General features: G+C 38.6%; 1 protein-coding gene across 2 annotated transcripts in view; it reads right to left on the bottom strand.

The window, feature by feature from the left end:
- Positions 1 to 20,219, bottom strand: part of KIF15 (kinesin family member 15) — a 56,946-nt gene that overhangs the window by 22,329 nt on the left and 14,398 nt on the right. The window contains exons 4-15 of one of the 2 annotated variants that reach the window (XM_027522625.1): positions 19,699 to 19,775; positions 16,298 to 16,335; positions 12,804 to 12,901; positions 11,349 to 11,528; positions 9,725 to 9,934; positions 7,877 to 8,002; positions 7,402 to 7,524; positions 4,245 to 4,368; positions 3,621 to 3,697; positions 3,187 to 3,396; positions 2,106 to 2,283; positions 498 to 639 (exon numbers count right to left, since the gene is read on the bottom strand). In XM_027522625.1, coding sequence (XP_027378426.1) covers positions 498 to 639; positions 2,106 to 2,283; positions 3,187 to 3,396; positions 3,621 to 3,697; positions 4,245 to 4,368; positions 7,402 to 7,524; positions 7,877 to 8,002; positions 9,725 to 9,934; positions 11,349 to 11,528; positions 12,804 to 12,901; positions 16,298 to 16,335; positions 19,699 to 19,775 — 1,583 coding nt within the window. Of the gene's footprint in view, positions 1 to 497; positions 664 to 2,105; positions 2,284 to 3,186; positions 3,397 to 3,620; positions 3,698 to 4,244; positions 4,369 to 7,401; positions 7,525 to 7,876; positions 8,003 to 9,724; positions 9,935 to 11,348; positions 11,529 to 12,803; positions 12,902 to 16,297; positions 16,336 to 19,698; positions 19,776 to 20,219 lie in introns of both variants that reach the window. The other variant, XM_027522624.1, reaches the window with a different exon arrangement.

A 20,219-nucleotide genomic window follows, 5' to 3' on the forward strand; every position in this document is an offset into this window, starting at 1 on the left:
ACATTATTTTTAAAACAAATATTTCTTTATCTTTTAGAATAGGATTAATCTTAGTTGCATATATGAAGGTGGTTTATCTGTTTTCTTTTACACAGTATATCAAGAATATTAACAAAACTGTAATTTCTAAAAATACCAATATAATTCACAACAGCAATGATTTAAATTTTGTGCTCAGATAAAGAATTCACAAATAAGTTTAACAGATACTCATCTCAATAGGTATATCCCTTCAAAGATTTGTATCATCTAGTTTACTAAATATATTATTAAAGACTAGAAGTTTAGGTCAATTTTACCTCAGTTTTTAAAAAATAACTTAAGAAAAAGAAAAGAGCAAGATGCAAGCCCTTTTGCTTCATGTCAAAACAAGTTAGCTGCTATATTAGAATATTTAAGGTAAATGCTCAACTAAAATCCTAACCAGGCTAAACACTAGACAAATCAACATTAAAGGACATTGAAACAGTAAGTATGAATATGTATTTATACTTTACCTAGTTAGTTCTTTGAATTCTTCATACTCTTGCTTTGAATTATTCAGCTCTGTGTGAACTTGCAGGAGTTGTGCTTTTAACTTCTCAGTGTTTGCTAATGAACACGGCTCTTTCAGAGCTTTTGGGGAGAATCCTTGCTGACCTGATAATAAGGAAACAACCTGGCCTTTGAAAGACAGAAAATCACAGAATACAATTTCTAAGTTCTCTGCCAAGTATCAATTTTGAAGCACAAGGAGGGAAAACGAGAAATCATTGGAAAATGAACCCTAAAATACAAGAGCCTATAACTCAAGAGGAGACATAAGACACAACAGAGTGTGTTGAAGAGTATTAAAAGTTGTTTTTGTGAAGTTGTGAAGCAACAGGATGAAGGGGCATATTTAAAGCAACACTTTTTCCATTAAGAGAAAAGAACAAATAATGACTGAAGTATAACACCCACACTGCTGGATAGAGAAGTATCACCAGTTGAATTTTGCATGAATTAGTGTCAGCAGTCAATGAATTTTTAGCAAAGGAGATAAACAGCAAAGGCAGCCAGTTCAAAGAACTTGGTATCATTTACCAAGTAGAAAATACTAATTTTTAGGAATTCCTTAGATGACTGAATTTGTTGAAGAGAGTACCACTAAGTTTCAGTATGGGAAAATACCACATAAAAATTGTTCAGAGACTGATGTTTAGAAGATAGTGAGGTCCAGAAATTACCATTAGTATCTTTGGAAGATAGTAAGTTAAGGTACTATAGAGGCCAAAATGGCCAATGAAATATAGAGCACTGTAGGATATATAATACAAAAAATCTGATTTTAACTTTGCATCCAAAATCATGGTCTCTCTACAAGCCATATTCCAAGAATTTTATTCTTTTGTTAATTCATAACAGAATGGAAAAAGGCTTGGAAAAGGAAATTCATAAAACTTTTTTTTTCTTTATCATTGCAGTATAAAAAGATTAGAAGTATCTTCATTTCAACTGAATTCATTTCAACCTAAAAAGAAACAAGGACTGAAACAGAATATGATAAAAGGCCACGAAACTACTCAAAGAATGAGCAAACATTCTGTCACCAAATCCCATAGCATTAATACCAATAGCTGCCGAGCCTGTAAGTTAGATTAGTACTAACTAAACCACTTTTCAGAAAGTAACAGTAAACTTAAAGAACTAATGTATAACTAACAGAACCGACAGTGGCAAGATGACCCGCAAACAAGACATCAGGATCAAAAACTGTGCTGGCTGGACCGTGAGTCTGACCGCTCTGACCAATCTCTCACACCATATAGTTGTTAATCAGGGGGATAAAGATGTCAGCTCTACAGTCATTCAGATTGTCATTAGTTAAGCACTTTTCAAATACTTAACACAGGAAAATTCCATTTAATAAAAATGTAAAGTATCAAGATCTGCAAGACAGAGATATAGGAGTATTCCCTTGCTCGTGGGTATCTATTAGCCTACATGAAGAATAAGTATGTACATAGGAAATTTGCACACCAAGTCTGGAGGCTAAGTGCAAACCCTCAGGGCAAGGCAATATCAAGGTCCTTATAAACAATCTCCCTGCCCCTAGAAGACATGTTTACACAATCATGTCTTACTTTTGTCATTTTTCTCTGTTCCAGACACTTCGAAGAAGGCTTTTTCCAGGATTGCAATGGTCTGGGCGTCCATTTCATGGGCTCTTTTCACAGGCTCTAACAGTCTCAGTCTTCTGTTCTCCTCCCTGAGGGAATGATTTTCCATAGCATATTTTGCCACTCTGGGGTGGTGCTCTATCTTTGACATGGAAGAATCAGAGACATATATTTACAAACGTGACCATTTTAGAGAACAAGTTTTTCTAAAAACCAACAGAAAACACTGTGGACACCACAGGAACTATGGAGAGCACCTCAGTTTTTATGATCAGACTGAATATGTGCATATCCTACAACTCTCAAGTCCACATTTGGGTCTGAAAATTTGAAACTTCTCCATCTACTCTTGAAACTCACCCAGACATCTTCAATAAGCATATGGGGTGTACCCTGTGGCAGACTCTTCATGCAAGGGAGACTGCTTCAACACACTGAACACAATAAGAAAGCTCTCCAATGACTACAGCGAAATGCCACTCAAGATTCAGTAAATGAAAAGGGTGAGGTGCAAAGAAGTGTATATGGCAGCTGTCTTTTGTGCACAAAAGGAATAAAAGCCAAAATATCTGTATTGGTCTGAAAATGCATAAAGACCTCTTGAAAAATGTACACTCTGATAAGAGATTATCTTTGTTTCTTAATAATGTGCCTGGTGTCAACTATCCATCCTCCCAGGGAAAAGGAAAAACAACAAAACTTTGATGAGCTCAACTGCAAACTGACTCTGATAACCCCAACTGGCCCCTGGAAGGAACTGTACCTGGCCTGCCGGGGCTGAGTGCCACAGCAGCAATATCACAACTTTCTCCCTTTTCCCTTCAGGTTTTACTATTTTAGAAAAATGGGGTGTGTGTGTGTGTGCACGCACATAAGTAGTGGGGTGGGGGAGTGTTTGAATTATATAATGATACTGTCAGTTCAATTCATTTAAAACACTTTCTCTTGCATTATATTACAAGAATTTGCTGACCAGTCTGGTGACTGACTTATACTTATCCTGAATCTCTTATTTTTAGAATTACTGTGAATGTCACGTACTCACTTGTTCTCGCAGAGTTTGAATCTCATCCCTCAGTTCCGACAGCAAACGGTCCTGCTCCTCGGGCAGAAAACTTCCCCGGGATTCCCTGTGGAGCTTTTCCAAGCGCATTATTTGATCCTCTCGGAATTTCACGATCATTTTATTCGACTGAATGAATTTTTCTTTTTTGAGGGTGAGATCTTCCAATTGCGTAACTTTTTCTACCAGAGACTTAAGAAGTTCAAAATTTGATTAGACATAAAAAATAACTGGGCTTCCCTAAATTTCCACAAACCAAGCAACAAACACTAACTTCACATTTAATCTCAAAGTCAAAATTAAGTGTTTCAGTCTTCCTTTGTTTTACTGACTTTTGCCATATATTTTACTCAGAAAAGTTCCAGACAGTGAAAGCCTAAAATATCTTGAATCCCCTTTATAGTAAAGTTTCCTACCTTCTTTTCCTGTTCAGATTTCTTAAAGAATAACATTGCCTCTCGGAAATACTTGATGTAGTTAGTCTCATCTTTATCTGTAATGGGTCCAGTAAAAAAGAAAAGGAAATAGGAAAAATGTTTTATCTCTAAAATTTTAAGAATCAGCAATGAGCTGGAATAGCCTTTGATGGACTGCTCTCTATTACTCTAAAAGAATCAGACTCTCATCCCCACATGATGAATTTCAAATTAACTCAGTCTACAAGTTAGCTATTCTTTGAAGAAAAGTAAGTCTCTGATATCCAATTTAGTAAACATATAAAGATTACATATGACAGAATCCGGAAATGGATCTGAGTGATTTACTAGTATCTCTTTTTTTAGCACTTATTAGGGATGCATTTTCAAAATTGCTTCTACACCGCCCCCTACAACACCTCTCACAGAACTCAGCACCTGCAGTAACTGTGAATTCAGTATCTGTAGTAACCACGTCTGGTTTCTATGCAGGTGAAATAAACACGAACAGATACTCGTGGGCAATCTGGATAGCCATACAGTGCTGTGCCTGTCATCGGAGGGCTCCCATACTACATCCACACCTAGATCTCCTCAGCTTAAAGGACACTGAGCTCATCTTACCTACGGTGCGCAAGCTTTCTGGTAGCATTTGCCCTGCAGTAAGCTGGGCCAGTTGCTCTTTGAGTCTCTTCACTTCAGCTTGGAGCTGGGTCACGTTTCCTTGTGTGTCTTCATTTACTACTGCCTGTTCAAGAATTTTTTTTTTTTAACCATTAAAAGAATGCTTTTTGAATCATATATTTGTTTGTATGGTTTGGAGTGATGAAGACCAAACAAATTGACACTTGCATCCCACCAAGAGTCCGAAGGCTTCCAGAATTGGTGTGCTGGAGGGGAGGGGAGGCTTCTTTTCCCTGTGCCATCATGCCTAGAACCAGAGACTCTTTCCTTCCCCTCCCTATGCCCCACTTAGGTCTCTAATCTGTTTACAAGGCAATGGCACCCCACTCCAGTACTCTTGCCTGGAAAATCCCATGGATGGAGGAGCCTGGTAAGGCTGCAGTCCATGGGGTCGCTAAGAGTCGGACACGATTGAGCGACTTACTTTCACTTTTTCACTTTCATGCATTGGAGAAGGAAATGGCAAGCCACTCCAGTGTTCTTGCCTGGAGAATCCCAGGGGCAGGAGAGCTTGGTGGGCTGACACCTATGGGGTCACACAGAGTCAGACACGACTGAAGTGACTTAGCAGCAGCAGCCCTGGGCCCTGCTGGGCTGGTTCACTCCTGAAGTGAAGTGAAGTGAAAGTTGCTCAGTCGTGTCTGACTCTTTGCGACTCCATGGACTATACAGTCCATGGAGTTCTCCAGGCCAGAATACTGGAGTGGGTAGCCTTTCCCTTCTCCGGGGGATCTTCCCAACCCAGGGATCGAACCGGGGTCTCCTGCATTGCAGATGGATTCTTTACCAACTGAGTTATCAGGGAATCCCGATTCACTACTGGGGTCAGCATATATGCACCTAATACTGCTTTTTCCTGTGACTGACAGCCCCACCCCATGAAGAAGGGCAAACACCTCCCTTGGTATCACCTTCCCCTGTCTTTGCTCACTAAAGAGGGGTGAGGAACTGCATGGCTGGCCTGAGCTCCCCTGGCTCCACCCTCTTCAGAGAAATTCAACCCTGTGTCTTCCTAACAGTCCTCATAGAAGGGGGAGGTGGTTTGACAACTCCATTTGTGTTTTATTATCACAGTAAATGCTCTTTCAAATAAATGTCTATCAGAAGACTTCTAAGGAGTTCACAGTCTCACAAAACCCACATGGTGTTAGCAAGACTCAAGAGCTAATGGGGACTTCGCTGGTGGTCCAGTGACTAAGACTCAGTACTCCCAATGCAGGGGGCCTGAGTTCTATCCCTGATTAGGGAACTAGATCCCACATGCCACAACTAAGACTTGGCAGAGTCAAAAAAATTTTTTAATAATAATAATAAAAAAAAAAGGCCAAGAGCTGAGTACCAATCAAATCAAATACCCAATACTCCAGAGTGAGAGGGAAATCTCTGACAGCCCCAAGCTTCCCATGTTCCTCTCTTAGGCTGGGTCTGCCCACTGGGAAGGACTGTTCACTCTTAAGTCCCCAATATCTGAGTCACTTTCCCCTGGGAGGCTGCAGCAGAGGACTTACCATTGATAGTGACTAGTACAAGGTTCCTACTTTTCTTATTTCATATGTTAAGAAGTCATTTCCAGTTGTTTCTGCTTCTTAAGGACAGACTCATCACAAGGCAGTCCTATACACTATGACATCACAATCTCACATTGGTGATGTCATAATTCTAATCATCCCTGCAGCTTTCCATTCTCCAAAAACTTATAGTAAGTCCCAAGAGATAGGGTCAGGAAATGCTAATGATTTCTCCTCCTTGTATTACATATATCCTATAAAGAGGTCATAATCCAATAAACGGAGAAGGCAATGGCACCTCACTCCAGTACTTTTGCCTGGAAAATCTCGTGGATGGAGGAGCCTGGTAGGCTGCAGTCCATGGGGTCGCTGAGGGTCCGACACAACTGAGCAACTTCACTTTCACTTTCATGCATTGGAGAAGGAAATGGCAACTCACTCCAGTGCTCTTGCCTCAAGAATCCCAGGGACGGGGGAGCCTGGTGGGCTGCCGTCTATGGGGTTGCACAGAGTCGGACATGACTGAAGTGACTTAGTAGTAGTAGTAGCAGTAGTAGTAGTAATCCAGTAAATGAATGAATAACCAGACCCATACTCTTCTGACTTATCCAACGGAAAAGGCATCATGAACCTCTTTGCTTTTACCATGATGAGATGATCAGGGAGTCTATTTTGTGGGGTAAGAATAACCACTGTCTCCTTTGAAAGAGAAAGGAAATTAATTTGCCAATATATGCATTTTGATTCTTCTGTTTAGAACCAAAGAGGCCTCCAACCAACCTCTCCAAAACAAGTGGGGAACTCCTTGGTCTTTTGACAGTCTGCACCAGAGGTTAGCCAAGTGCTGCTTGACCACAGCCATGCTCATGTGTTTACACAGCATCTACAGCTGCTTTCTTACTACAAAAAGCAGAGATGAGTAGTGGGGGCAGAGACCATACAATCCACAGTCCAAGAAGCTGGAATTATTTATCACTTGGACCCTTTACATGAAAACTTTTTGGACCACCGATGTACAAGAATATCAAATAAACTTTTTTTTTTTCTCTCTCTTTCTTTTTGGCCATGCTGTGCAGCATGTGGGATCTAGTTCCTGGATCAGGTATCAAACCCACATCCCCTGCAGTGGAAGCAGAGTCTTAACCACTGGACTGCCAGGGGAGTCCCAGAAACTTCTGGTATAGAAAGAAAGACAAGAAATCCCTGGAGTTACAGACAACTTGAAAGACAGTTTGTCAAGCTCGTCAAAACTATTTTCATAGTGGATCCTCTCACCCTTAGCACCCAGCTCTGCTAGCATGGTTTAGGTACATAAATTTAGTCTCCAACCCAATTACAAAGGAAAAACTTTCCCTTCCCTTAAGAAAAAACAGGCCAAACAATAATGACCATAAGACCTCATCTAGGTCTCAAATTACATGATCTATACAGAAGGCTAGGAAAGATGAAAACAGAAACCTTGCTTAAAGTTAGGCTTTCACAACAGAGAAATAAATAAAAGCTAATGTTAATTTCAGGGCAATTACAAAAGTGAGATACTGCAAGCTTCAATATTTTTTTAATTTACTTAAATATACTCAGTATTTTACCTTATTTTTAATCAGCTTGGCTCTTTGAGCAAAATTAAGCGTTGATAGGGTTTCACCAAAACACCTAGATCCAGGATGAACATTTGCAATTATGACTGTTTTGGCATTACCTCCAAGGGAATCCTGTTTAATGATACAAATGGCACACATTTCAAGGGAGAAACCAAAAGATATGGCATAAACGAACCTATCTATGAAACAGAAACAGACTCACAGACATAGAGAACAGACTTGTGACTGTCAAAGGGAAGGTGGGTGGGGGAAGGAAGGACTGGGAGTTTGGTATTAGCAGATGTAAACTATTATAGGTAGGATGGATAAACAGCAAAATCTACTATATAACACAGGCAATTATATTCAATACCCTGTGATAAACCATAACGCAAAAGAACATAAAAAAACATAACCTAACATAGTTTTGTTCATAGTGAACATAACTAAAAAAGGGGCTCAGGAACCCAGTGATCTGCTTTACCCGGAGTAAGAAGGTAAGTTTGGAGTCTCTGTAGCAAATATGTCTCTGTTTTCCATTACCCACATCGACAAGCGCAGTAATCACCTGGCCCAGGCAGCTCAATGATCGGTTTATGTTACCTGCTTCCTAGGGTGTTAGGGAAAAGGAACAAAAATTGAGGTGCACTGATTTCTTTTTAGTATTTTGAATTAAAATATACCTAGCAGGGTGGTAAGTTTGAATGGAAAGGCAAGACAGGGACAACGTTAGTTAAGGGTAACTTTTCAGCAAAAAGATGTCCTCAACTGTCCCCTAACCTTTTCCTATTGAGGCACACACTGCAATTCTAATACTATTCAAATTCAAACACAAAAGTCATTGAAGGAGAAAAATACTGTTATCAACTCATGATTGTAATAGTTTTCAACTGACCTATAGGCAGGGATAAAATCAAGAAGAGAATAGAGGAAAACATGGTAAAGCAGTAAATTATAAGCATATTTTTCAAGCCTTTTATGTTAAAATGTTTGCTACGTTATAAAGGTATGGTAACTAACGTCCCACTCCCATGTCCCACAAAGCTATTAATGAACATATTATAGATAAGAGAACATTCACTCTAATTCTGTAAATTAGAATTTACACTTATCAAATGTCAATTAGAATTTACATTTATTATATGTAAACATAAAATTTCTTTAAAAGAGTGGTTTGGGGAGAAAAATGTTTGGGTTAAACCTTTTACTTTAGGCAGCGTATTTTTGATAACTGAGTCTGCAGAGATGGGAGTATAGAAAAAAGAGAGGAGAAATGGAAATTATTAACAAGATGCACTGAGCTCAGAGCTTCCACTGTTACCATCCTTAAAAGTGGTTTAGGCCCACGGTTCCACTGTCTGTGGAGCTGGACTACTGCTTGAATCTCAGCTCAACTCAATCACGTGCCCCTGGAAAATTTACTTCTGTTTCTTCAAAATAGAAAGGATAATAATATCATGTCCTAGAATTCTTAGGAAGGTTAAATAGTTTTATATGAAGCATTTAGAAAAGACCCAGCATATATCCTATTATGAACATATGCTATTTTTCTTTGCTTTATGTCACCGTATAAACACAAATGTGAGACAGCCTGACGCTGTCTGAGAGCTCAGGAGGCTCAAATCCTTGCTTTCAAGGCAAACAGCACACTCTCCTCTACCGTTGCTGACTCTTCGCTCTCTGCACCCATATATCCTAACATGTAGAATCCACACATTTTGTTGACAGTACATGTCACAATACATATGCATGTGTGCTCAGTCGCTTCAGTTGCGTCCAACTCTTTGCGACTGTATGGACTGTAGCCTGCCAGGCTCCTCAATCCAATGGAATTCTCCAAGCAAGAATACTGGAGTGGGTTGCTGTACCCTCCTCCAGGGGATCTTCCCTGACCCAGGGACTGAACCCACGTCTGCACTGCAGGCAGATTCTTTAACCACTCAGCCACCTGGGAAGACCACAATACGTATATACATTAGTAGTTCATATTACTGAGGACCTCTGGTAATGCCTTAGCCTAGAATGAAGTCTTTAACCCTTAACTCCAGAACTACTTCTTTCCCACGCTTCCCCCAAGTAAGGGGCATGTCATATCCTTCTTCCTCTACCACTCATACCATCGGCCTTTTCGGGTGACAGTGAATTCAAATACTCTTGCTCCTGACGCTTGTCATATCCCATTATGTTTACTGTCCCTACACTACCACAAAAGTTTCTATACCTTTAGGATAGAACCAATTTCTTAACACTTTGTAGCCATCAAAATACTGAGCTTGGTATTGACTTCTAATTCTCAGTCAAGTTGAATTGAAGACCGTAATTCCAATCTTACCTTTAATCTCATGCCTTCTGCATGGGTGTCCTTTTGCCTTTCAGATCCTGCCAAATCCACCAGATTGAGAAGAGAGGTGCGTATATTCACAGTTTCATGGCTTTTCTCCATTGACTCTATTGTAATTGTAAAGACTGCATGAGACCTAGAGGATTCTCTATTCATTGATGTTGAGGCGACACGTCTGTTTCTCCACCCTCCAGACAACACCTAGGCAAAAGGAAAATACACAATCACAACTTCCACATTTTCACAACAGCTACAAACATCAGCAGGAAATCTGTAAAGGGTGGTGTGAGACTACTGGTCTACTGAGCAACATACGCAAGTACACACGCTAATTTTCCTTTCCCTTTCCTTTTTTGTTTCTTCTCTAGGTCATGAGACCAAACAAGCAGGAAATCAGAAGGCATAGGATCTAGAATGGGTTTTGCCATTTCTCTATTTGTATTAATGCAAGTCGTAAAATCTCTCTAAACCCTTTTCTTAACCAAAACTATGAGAAGTCAGATAAATCTCAAAATTACCTTCAAGCCCAAAGCTTTATCAGTCCTTTTGGTCTACAGAGTATTTGTTTTTACTTCCTGTTCCCTGTGGCAGGCAGGCTACATGAAGGTTCAGATAGCAGGCTCTAAAATCAGATGAATACCAGTTCAACCCTTGTCTCCACATCTACCAGTTGTGTGGTCTGGGGCCAAGTGACCTTTTCAAGGCTCAGTCCCATATGTGTAAAATGGGAATGTGGGTACCTCCCTCACAGTGCAGAACATCTCAAACTGTAATATGCACGCTAACCACCTAGTCCCATTAAAATTCAGATTCTGATTCAATAGACGTGAAGTAGAGGCTGAGATCCTGCATTTCTAACAAGCTTCCAGGTGACACTGATAGTATGAGAACTACATTTTTGAGTGGCAAGGTCACAATATGTATTGGATAAATAAAGAAATTATTAGCTTACCTCAAAAGCAGATAAAAAATTAAATGAAATAATATATACAAAGAAGTTAGTATAGGCTTCAGCATATATACTCAATGAATAGAGCTGTTATAACCCTATTAAGCAGTCACAGCATAAAAATGAAATTGTTTATACCTTTTATTTTTTGGTTAATTAATTCATGCTTCCTTTTCATAACACCAAATACTGTATATTAAATATTAGATAAATAATGACATTTACACAGCTGCAAAGTGAAAGAAGAATCCTCACTCAAACATGAGACAAATTTCAAAATACTATTAGCTTGAAAAAAGTGTGGGACTTCCCTGGTGCTCCAGCAGTTAAGACTCTGCACTCCCAATGCAAGGGGCCCAGGTTCAATCCTTGGTCAGGGAACTAGATTCTGCAGGCCACAACTCAGGCCCGGTGCAGACAGACAGATAGTGAATGAACAGAATGAACAATACCAAACTAACCCAAAATCAAGGAGTCAAACATCTATTTTAACAAAGGGGAAATTTATAAAATATGGTCATACTCTTTTTCTTTCCTTCTCATGAACATCCTGGCTATGGCTTAAAAAAACATCTTTAGTAACACAATTCCTTCTTTTTTTTGAGGTCAAGGCGTTCTTCACAGCATCCTATATTGTCTACGGAGCAATCATTCGATGTAGGGTACCTGATAGGCTTCAGCTGCTGAGGTCACCACCTGTTCTACTGCACCAACAACAAAGACCCCCTTCTTAATATGCTCCCTTATGTACAGTCCAGCCGATGCAGAGTCCAGCAGGTCATAGATGTGCTCGTTGTAGATCTCAATAAATGAACACTTACAAAGAAAACTCTTTCCAAGTCCAGCCTGTAAAAGAGAAGCCTGGTTTAGTGATATTGTCATGAGTTCATCCCTACCTCTCCTGAGCACTCATCTTTTCACTCACTTCACAACATATAAATTTCCTACAATATTATCCTTTACACAATACAAGATACTTCAAAGTCAGTTTAAAAACATAGGTTACTAGTTTCAACACATCATTAACAGTTTTAAGCAGCATCAAACCGTGGTCCCAGGAGCCCTGACATTTCCAACAGTACCTGAGAACCAAGATAGGGAACTAGGACTTGAGCATGCCAAACGGGCAATTCCATTTTTCGCTTAATTGAGGTATAATGGATATAGAGCATTACACTAGTTTCAGGCATACAACACAATGATTTGATATTTGTATATACTGCAAAATGATCATAAGTCTAGTTAACATCCATCACCATACATAGTTACATAACTTTTTTTCCTTGTGATGAAAATAGCAGTTCTAGTTTCATCGGTCATATACTGGACTTCCTCATAAGTGTATCTGAATCAAGTGTTATATTTTCCAAATGACAGAAAATAAGGCATTTTAAAAGCCTCTCTTACAAAAAATAAAAAGCCTTGCTATAGGATTTCTAACCACAGAAATGCACGTCACTAAATCTATTTCACTGGCACATAATATGCTTGTCTAACCACAATGGTAAGAGATAGTTTCTGCAAAGGAGTTAAGTGGTAACTCAATGTTATATATCAGTCTCCCTGGCACATAGGTAATAGAATACAGAACACTAATGGCCCTTAAGCCTGGAATTCACTAAGGTAACAATGCACAATAAAGAGAATGGCCCAATCTGGGAGCTAATGCAAAATGGAAGCCCACATAGCCAGGACAACAGAGCCACACCAAGTGTGAAGCAAGATCATGGTCAGATGGTAGCAGGTAAAGATGGCCCGTTACTACTGTCAGCCTAGGTGCAGGTAGGTGATACGGATTCATGAATCTGTTTTCCTCAGTTAAGATTTTCTTTACACTTTCTCTTTTGTAAAATCTGAGTGTCTAAAGAAGCACTACTTTCTACTTTCTTTTAATGTCAGGTCAAGGATGATGCATGTTTTATAGACTAAAACCTTTAGAAATAGAAAACTCAGAATCCTTAATTTTATCTTGAGAACTGAAGGATTTTTTATACCACTCTAGCCTATCCACGTGTAGATGACCAGTTATACCCCTCCATGTATCATGAACTATTATTAGTAGTTAACTACTCAAAAGTAGATATTGCATGGAATTCCCTTTATTTTTACAGTAAGTTTTACCTTCTCTTTTTCACGTTCAATTAAGGAAAATAAATATTCAAAACTTCGAGGGATTACTCCTCTCAGATTATGAGAAAAATTATCAGATTCAGATGGTCCTAAAGAAAAACATAAAAAAACACAGATATGTAACTGCTCATTTTTATTCTGTAACAGAAGTCCTTCAAAATGGCAACAGTGAAAGACAATTTAACGGAAGATACATTGTATAATCAGTTTCTTCTGGGCTCCCAAACAAGTTAATCTGTGGTAAGAGACGGCATAAGAGAACCAGCCTATCAATAGGTGCATGATAGTCACTAAGCCATTTGAAAAAGCAGCTGTTGTTTGATAAATTAAAAAATCCATTGAAGTCCCAAGCTTGAAATGTTTCCTTCTGCAGATATCAAAATTAGCAGAAATAATAAGCAATTTACTTTACTGGTGCATAAGACATTCAGTCGTCTAGGATGACAACTGGCAGTGTGGCCACGGGCTAATTAAATACTTAATCTCTTTGAGTCTTTCACTATAAAATGGAGATAATAATGGAAATAACTAACTCACAGGGTATAAAAATTAGCATTAGCTAGCATTTTCTTAATTGGGCAATAAAAGCCAGGGTGGTAACAAAGATACTGTAGGAATATGTCACAAGATTTCTATACAGAGAGAAAACTGAAGAGGAATCCTACCCTTATTTTGTTAACACTGGAGAAAAATATGTAGATATGTAAGTAGTAGGAGTTTTTGGAATATTAATTCAAACTAGCTATGTTTAGCAGAAAAAATTATATAGCTAGAAAAGATCTAAAAGTTACTGTACGTATTAGATAATTATACCTTAGAGACCACAGGAACTAAGAAAATGCTGGTGTATGCAAGAAAGCTACAGAAAATAAATTTTAAAATATTATCATCATCTTGATGTGCTATATCTAAATTATATTAAATGGATCCTGTAAACTGTACCTTAAATATATGTGTGTGTGTGTGTGTGTGTGTGTGTGTGTGTATATATGTATATATACACAAACGGTAGAAAAATGGAAGTAAAGAACACAGAGGACAGAATATTAGAGTATGTGCAGATAATTTTTTAACATTTTCCTGCTAAATCCTATACAAAGATATTCAGCACACTCGTTACAGTTACCTTATCATCTCTTGCCTGGTCTCCTGACTCAGCTCGCAATCCTGCTTCTGTTCTAACCCCTTCTTATAGTCTCTACTCCATTCAGCTGCCTGAGTAGTACTTTTAATTTAACATCACTTCGTGCAATGCTTCTTAAAAACAAACAAACAAACAACAAACCTTCCCATGACTTCACATCCCCTCAAAAAAAAAATCCAAAATCCATGACTTGCCCTCTGGCTATATTTCCAACCTGCCCCTAATTCTGGAAAATTCCACTCTAGCCCCATGTGTCTTCTTGCTGTTCCCTGAATACTTTTCAGCATACTCCCAACTTAGGGCTTGCCTGTGAATTTGCAGGGACAGCCCCTCTGCAGAAGATTCTCCTCCTATGGTCTCAAGGTTCCTTCTCATTTCATTAAGTCTCTTCAAATGTCACCCCAAGAGGCCTCTCTGACTCATCAACCTAAAACAGTACCCCCTGCTCCTTTTTATCCCCTTATTTTTCTTCACAGCACTTATTACTGCTGCTGTTTAGTCACTAAGTCATGTCCAACTCTGAAACTCCATGGGCTATAGCCCACAGGATCTTCTGTCCTTGGGATTTCCCAGACAAGAATACTGCAGTGGGTTGCCAGTTCCTCTTCCAGAGGATCTTCCTGACCCAAGGACTGAACCCGCATCTCCTGCTCAGCAGACAGATTCTTTACCAACGAGCCACTGTTGCTGCTGCTGCTGCTGCTAAGTCACTTCAGTTGTGTCCGACTCTGTGCGACCCCAGAGACGGCAGCCTGCCAGGCTCCCCCGTCCCTGGGATTCTCCAGGCAAGAACACTGCAGTGGGTGGCCATTTCCTTCTCCAATGCATGAAAGTGAAAAGTGAAAGTGAAGTGGCTCAGTCGTGTCTGACTCTTTGCGACCCCATGGACCGCAGCCTAGCAGGCTCCTCCGTCCATGGGATTTGCCAGGCAAGAGTACTGGAGTGGGGTGCCATTGCCTTCTCCAAATGAGCCACTAGGGAAGCCCATATTACTTATTACCTCTGGCATAAGTGCTAAGATATTTATTTGCTTTCAATTGTACATCTCCCCATGAGAATTATAAGCTCCAAGAGAGCTTTGACATTGCCTTTTATTTGAACAGACCACCGGAGCCTTGAAGAGTGCCTGGCATATTTTTAGTACTCACTTATATGTATGTTGCTGTAATTTCAGAGAAAGGAAGACCTTTCTTACTAAAACTCACAATTCAGAAACCATTAAAAAAAAAAACAACCCTGAAATTCAACCATATAAAAATTAAAATTTTGGCATAAGAAATACTTAAGTAAGCCAACAGAAAAAAACTAGAGAAAAATTTGTCATCTATATTATAGACAAAGAGCTAACCTATTTTATGAATCCCCACAAATGAGTAAGAAAACGATATGCTAATTTTTAAATAAGAAAAAAAGCTTGACTGTGCATTTAACAGAGAGGCTATTTAAATGTTCAATAAATATATAAAAGGTGGTCAATGGAAATCAAGGAAGTGCAAATAAAAACACAATGAGACAGTACTACACACACCCCAGAACAACTAAAATTTTTAAAAAGGACAATATGAAGTGTGGACATGTACGTGGAGCACTGGGAAATTCCACGGTGACACATCTCTATCATGGTGACACATCTCTATCATGGCCCTACCTACAAAAGCTGAACGTACACATACCGTGACCCAGCAAGTCCACTCCCAGAAGTTTAAAGTTCAACAGAAATGAATTTTAAAAGACACATACAAGAAAAAAATGTCCATAACACCATTATTCACGGGGTCTAAAACTCTCTAGCAACAGCAGAATGGAAAATGTGGTCTACTCATACAATAATATATTATACAGTAATGGAAATAAACTACTACTACATGCAATAACATGAGTGAATCTCAGAGTCTTCATGCTGACAGAAAGACTCCAGACATAAAAGAGTAAACACAGTAAAATGTCACTCACAGAAGTGCAAAACCCAGCGAAACTAGTGACACAGAAGTCAGAGTAATACATACATCATGGGGTGGAGTGGGAGTAGTTACTGATTAGGAATTTTGATCAGAAGAGTGGTTATACGGGTATATAAATATGTAAAAATTCATTAAACCCTCTTCAAAAGTTGTTAGTTAAGCACATATTCTGTGCTAAGCTTTAAACTGGAAATAGCCAAAAACACTGATTTCACTGTTATATAATGGAAGTCGTAATCTGACAAGAATGTGGGAAATGACCCTAATTTCATGAGTTCAACATCATACACAGAAAGTATGACTTTCCAAAAAACATGCTAAGTTCTGTTATCACGAAAGAGTAGACTAAGCCAGTAAATGTTAATCTCTAGTTTACTTACCCATCATGGTAAATGTTTTCCCTGAACCAGTCTGTCCACTGTAAAAAAGAATGTTTTATATATTATTTTCACATGTATAATTTAGAAGACTACCTAATTTTAATATGGTCTGCTGCTGCTGCTAAGTCACTTCGGTCGTGTCTGACTCTGTGCGATCCCATAGACGGCAGACTACCTAATTTTAATACAGTCTACTAGTATATAAATTTTCCCCACAAAGAACTAATTTTCTTTCTTTCTTAAAATTTATACCAGGTAAAAAGTGAATGATCCATTTTCTTTCTCTCCTATTCTACTACTAAGAGCTAACTACTCTTAATTGTCTGATAAGTCCTTCCAGAGTACACAAACACAGCCATCAGAGTTTTCATTTAATTTTTATTTATAAAATTGGAATGATGTTATTCATACTTCTCTGCAACCTGTTTTTTTTCCCCCTTAATTTCAGACATTTTTCTACATGGGTAAATAGAAATCTACCTCTTTATGTTTAATGGCTACGTAGTACTCCACGAATGTATCATAATTTATTGAACCAGAACCAACTGGATTTTTTTCCTAATTTTTTCTGTTCTAAATAATGCAGCAATTCTCCTAAATTCTGCCTTTAAAAGGAACCAAGATATTGTCATACTAAAAATAAAACAATTAAAAACATCCTTAGGCTATAGGCTTATTTTGGGTAGTGTCATGATTTCTCAGGTACCCTGAGAAACAGGGGTAACAAACAAAATACAAAAATAAAAACTTAAGTTGAATATAGTTGTCAGTTAGGATGATAAATGTGTTTAGCTTGGATTCATAGCACAAACATAAAATTTTGAGTTTACTTTTTGGTTCAATGCCCCAAGAGCTAGAAAACAGCATAATCTGCTTGTTTACCTATTTCTTTTGGAAGCAGGTTGGAGATAAGTTCTTTAGTTAACTTAGAATGAGAAATGGATATTGCTGCGTGCCCTGCTTGAAAGTGAAAGGGACACTATTAACAATAACTTTAGGAACTTCCTTGGCAGTCCAGTGGCTAAGACTCCATGCTTCCAATTCTGGGAGCTCACGTTCGATCCCTGGGCAGGAAACAAGATCCCACATGTCGCAACTAACAACTGGTGCTGCCAATACATTAAATAAATAAATATTTTTAAAAATAGCTCATGAACCAGAAAGTATGCTCATTCAACCAATAAATCAATGCTCACTTCTCTCCATGTACTTCTCCTTTCTACCCTCAACTACCAAAAGTAATTTTCAAACTAAATCTATGATTAGTATGCCTACAGGAAACACTTTGAAGATACATAATCTCTGGTTACTGGGGATTTCATTTTCGAGCTTTACCACTCAAAATATTCTGTGAGAAAAAATCCTTTCTTCTCTTGAGAAGAAATATGAGAAAATGGTTAAGTGCTTCACAGATGAAGAGAGAACATTTAGTTCTGCTGAACACAACTGAAAAGCAAGCATGAAAGGCAAAGGGAAATTTTCAAGGAAGAAAGTGTATGCAAGATGAACACAAGCTTCAGACTTCTGGATTTTTATTTTCTTTTATTTTGAGCCTATTATGGATAAACCAAGGGTACATACACACACACAAAAATCAACTATTCAAAATGAACTATATAATTCACTAAATTCACTACATTCTATTAAAAACTTCTGGTTCTAGATAAAATTAGGAAGTCTGTTGCTAGGAGAAAAGGAAAAAATAATTATAAAATTCACCTTGTATACCTGCCAAGATTGTCAGCTTACATTCTAATATTAAATCTAGAGCAATATTTGAAGGCTGCCAATACTTAGAAATTCACAATCATTGTGCACTTTATTTTGGCCGCACTGAGGGGTTTACAGGATCTTAGTTCCCTTTCCCAGGCCACTGCAGTGAAAGCACCAAGTCCAAATAACAGGCTCACCAGGGAATTCCCATCATCATGCACTTTGAATATACGTCTTGAAGACAGTTTCATAGTTCCTCATACTATAGGACCCAGCAACTGTATCTCCAGGTATTTACTCAAGTGATTTGAAAACTTACGTTCACATAAAACCCAATATTTGAATGTTTGTACTAACACTCATAATCACTAAAAACTGGAAGCAATCAGAGAAAGACAGAAAGAAAGAAAAAGCTATTGATGGATGCAACAACACAGAAAAATCCCAAGTACACTTTACTAAGCAAAAGGCTACATATTGTGTGATTTCTTTGGAAAAGGCAAAAGAGCAATGGAAAATATATTAGTGTATCCAGCGGCTGGGAGAAAAAGAAGTGGTTGACTATGAATGCAACAAGAGGAACTTTGAAGGGAAAGCGACTGCTCTCTTCAGTAGGTGTGCCAAAAACATGACTCTGCAACTGTCAATACACTAAGAAACCGTACATCACAAAGGGTGACCAATAAACAAGCAAAACACATCAAACTAGGATGTCAGAGACCCTGGGATGAAATGCATCTAACTGATTACAAGTTCATGACACACTGCACTGAAGGCAGTAGGCAGAAAAGGAGCTGACCTAAGTTGACAAAAGGAGGTTTTGATTAGAAATTGTAGGACTTAAGGGAAAAAAAGGATCTGTGCATCAACAATGTACTCAGTAAAATTGTTTCTCACAGGGATCCACGATAACAATTTGGAAACTGCTTTGCATGTGTACTAGGGCTGAACAAATAAATAAATGGATGATAGCAATAGGAATCCAGATTTCTGTCAGCCAGGAAGTTACAGATAAAAAAGAAAGGAAGGTTAGAATGAACCCACGTCAATTCTCAATCCTTGGATTAGTCAGACATTAGCATGAAGGCAATGGCACCCCACTCCAGTACTCTTGCCTGGAAAATCCCACGGATGGAGGAGCCTGGTGGGCTGCAGTCCATGGGGTCGCTAGAGTTGGACATGACTGAGTGACTTCACTTTCACTTTTCACTTTCATGCATTGGAGAAGGAAATGGCAACCCACTCCAGTGTTCTTGCCTGGAGAATCCCAGGGACAGGGGAGCCTGGTGGGCCGCCATCTATGGGGTCGCACAGAGTCGGACACGACTGAAGCGACTTAGCAGCAGCAGCAGCAGCATGAACTCAAGTCTAGCTTACTGTATATATTCAAAAGAAACAGACAAGAACAGAAACAATTGTAGATATGTCTCCACACATGACTTAGTATATGTGCACATATTACCAAGCTCTGTCTGCTGAGATGGCCTAAAAGCAAAACACAGTCCTGCTGACACCTATATTTTAGCTCAGAGAGCCTTGTCGGACTTCTGACTCACAACACTGTAAGATAATAAATTTGTGTTGTTTCAAGCCACTTAAGTATGTGGTCATCTGTTATAGCAGCCATAGGAAACAAATAGAAGCACTTACTATTGTAACCTTGTATAAGAACACAGGAGACAACTTACTATGCAAAGATGGTGCCATTGTAACCGCTCATGCAAGACTCCACAATGCCTTTGGCCACAGTTGAGAACATAGACTCCTATAAATGTAAGCACCAAATATGTTAACATTTTATAAAAATGAAAATGTTTTCCCTAAATGACATTCTAAAATATAATAAAATTTGTGTGTAAATTGTCATTTGCAATGTGAAAATTATATCCACTATACAAAAAAAGGCTAAAATATCTAAGATGATAAAGCTGTAAACATAATTATATCCATTAATCTGCTATGCAATTATAGATTTAAACCCCACATCTAGACTTTATATAGAAATTAGCATGTTGCACACAATATTATACTGCTATTAGCATAAAATACATAACCCTATATGTTCTTCAGTACTTTTCCCACAAACTTTTATCTGATTTTTCCTTTCTTTTTTATATACAAGTAGATGCATCATTAGAAAAGACCCTGAAGCTGGGAGAGGGGGACAGTAGAGGATGAGATGGTTGGATGACATCACTGACTCAATGGA

This window comes from Bos indicus x Bos taurus, chromosome 22 (assembly GCF_003369695.1).
Source record: "Bos indicus x Bos taurus breed Angus x Brahman F1 hybrid chromosome 22, Bos_hybrid_MaternalHap_v2.0, whole genome shotgun sequence".
Classification (NCBI taxonomy): domain Eukaryota; kingdom Metazoa; phylum Chordata; class Mammalia; order Artiodactyla; family Bovidae; genus Bos; species Bos indicus x Bos taurus.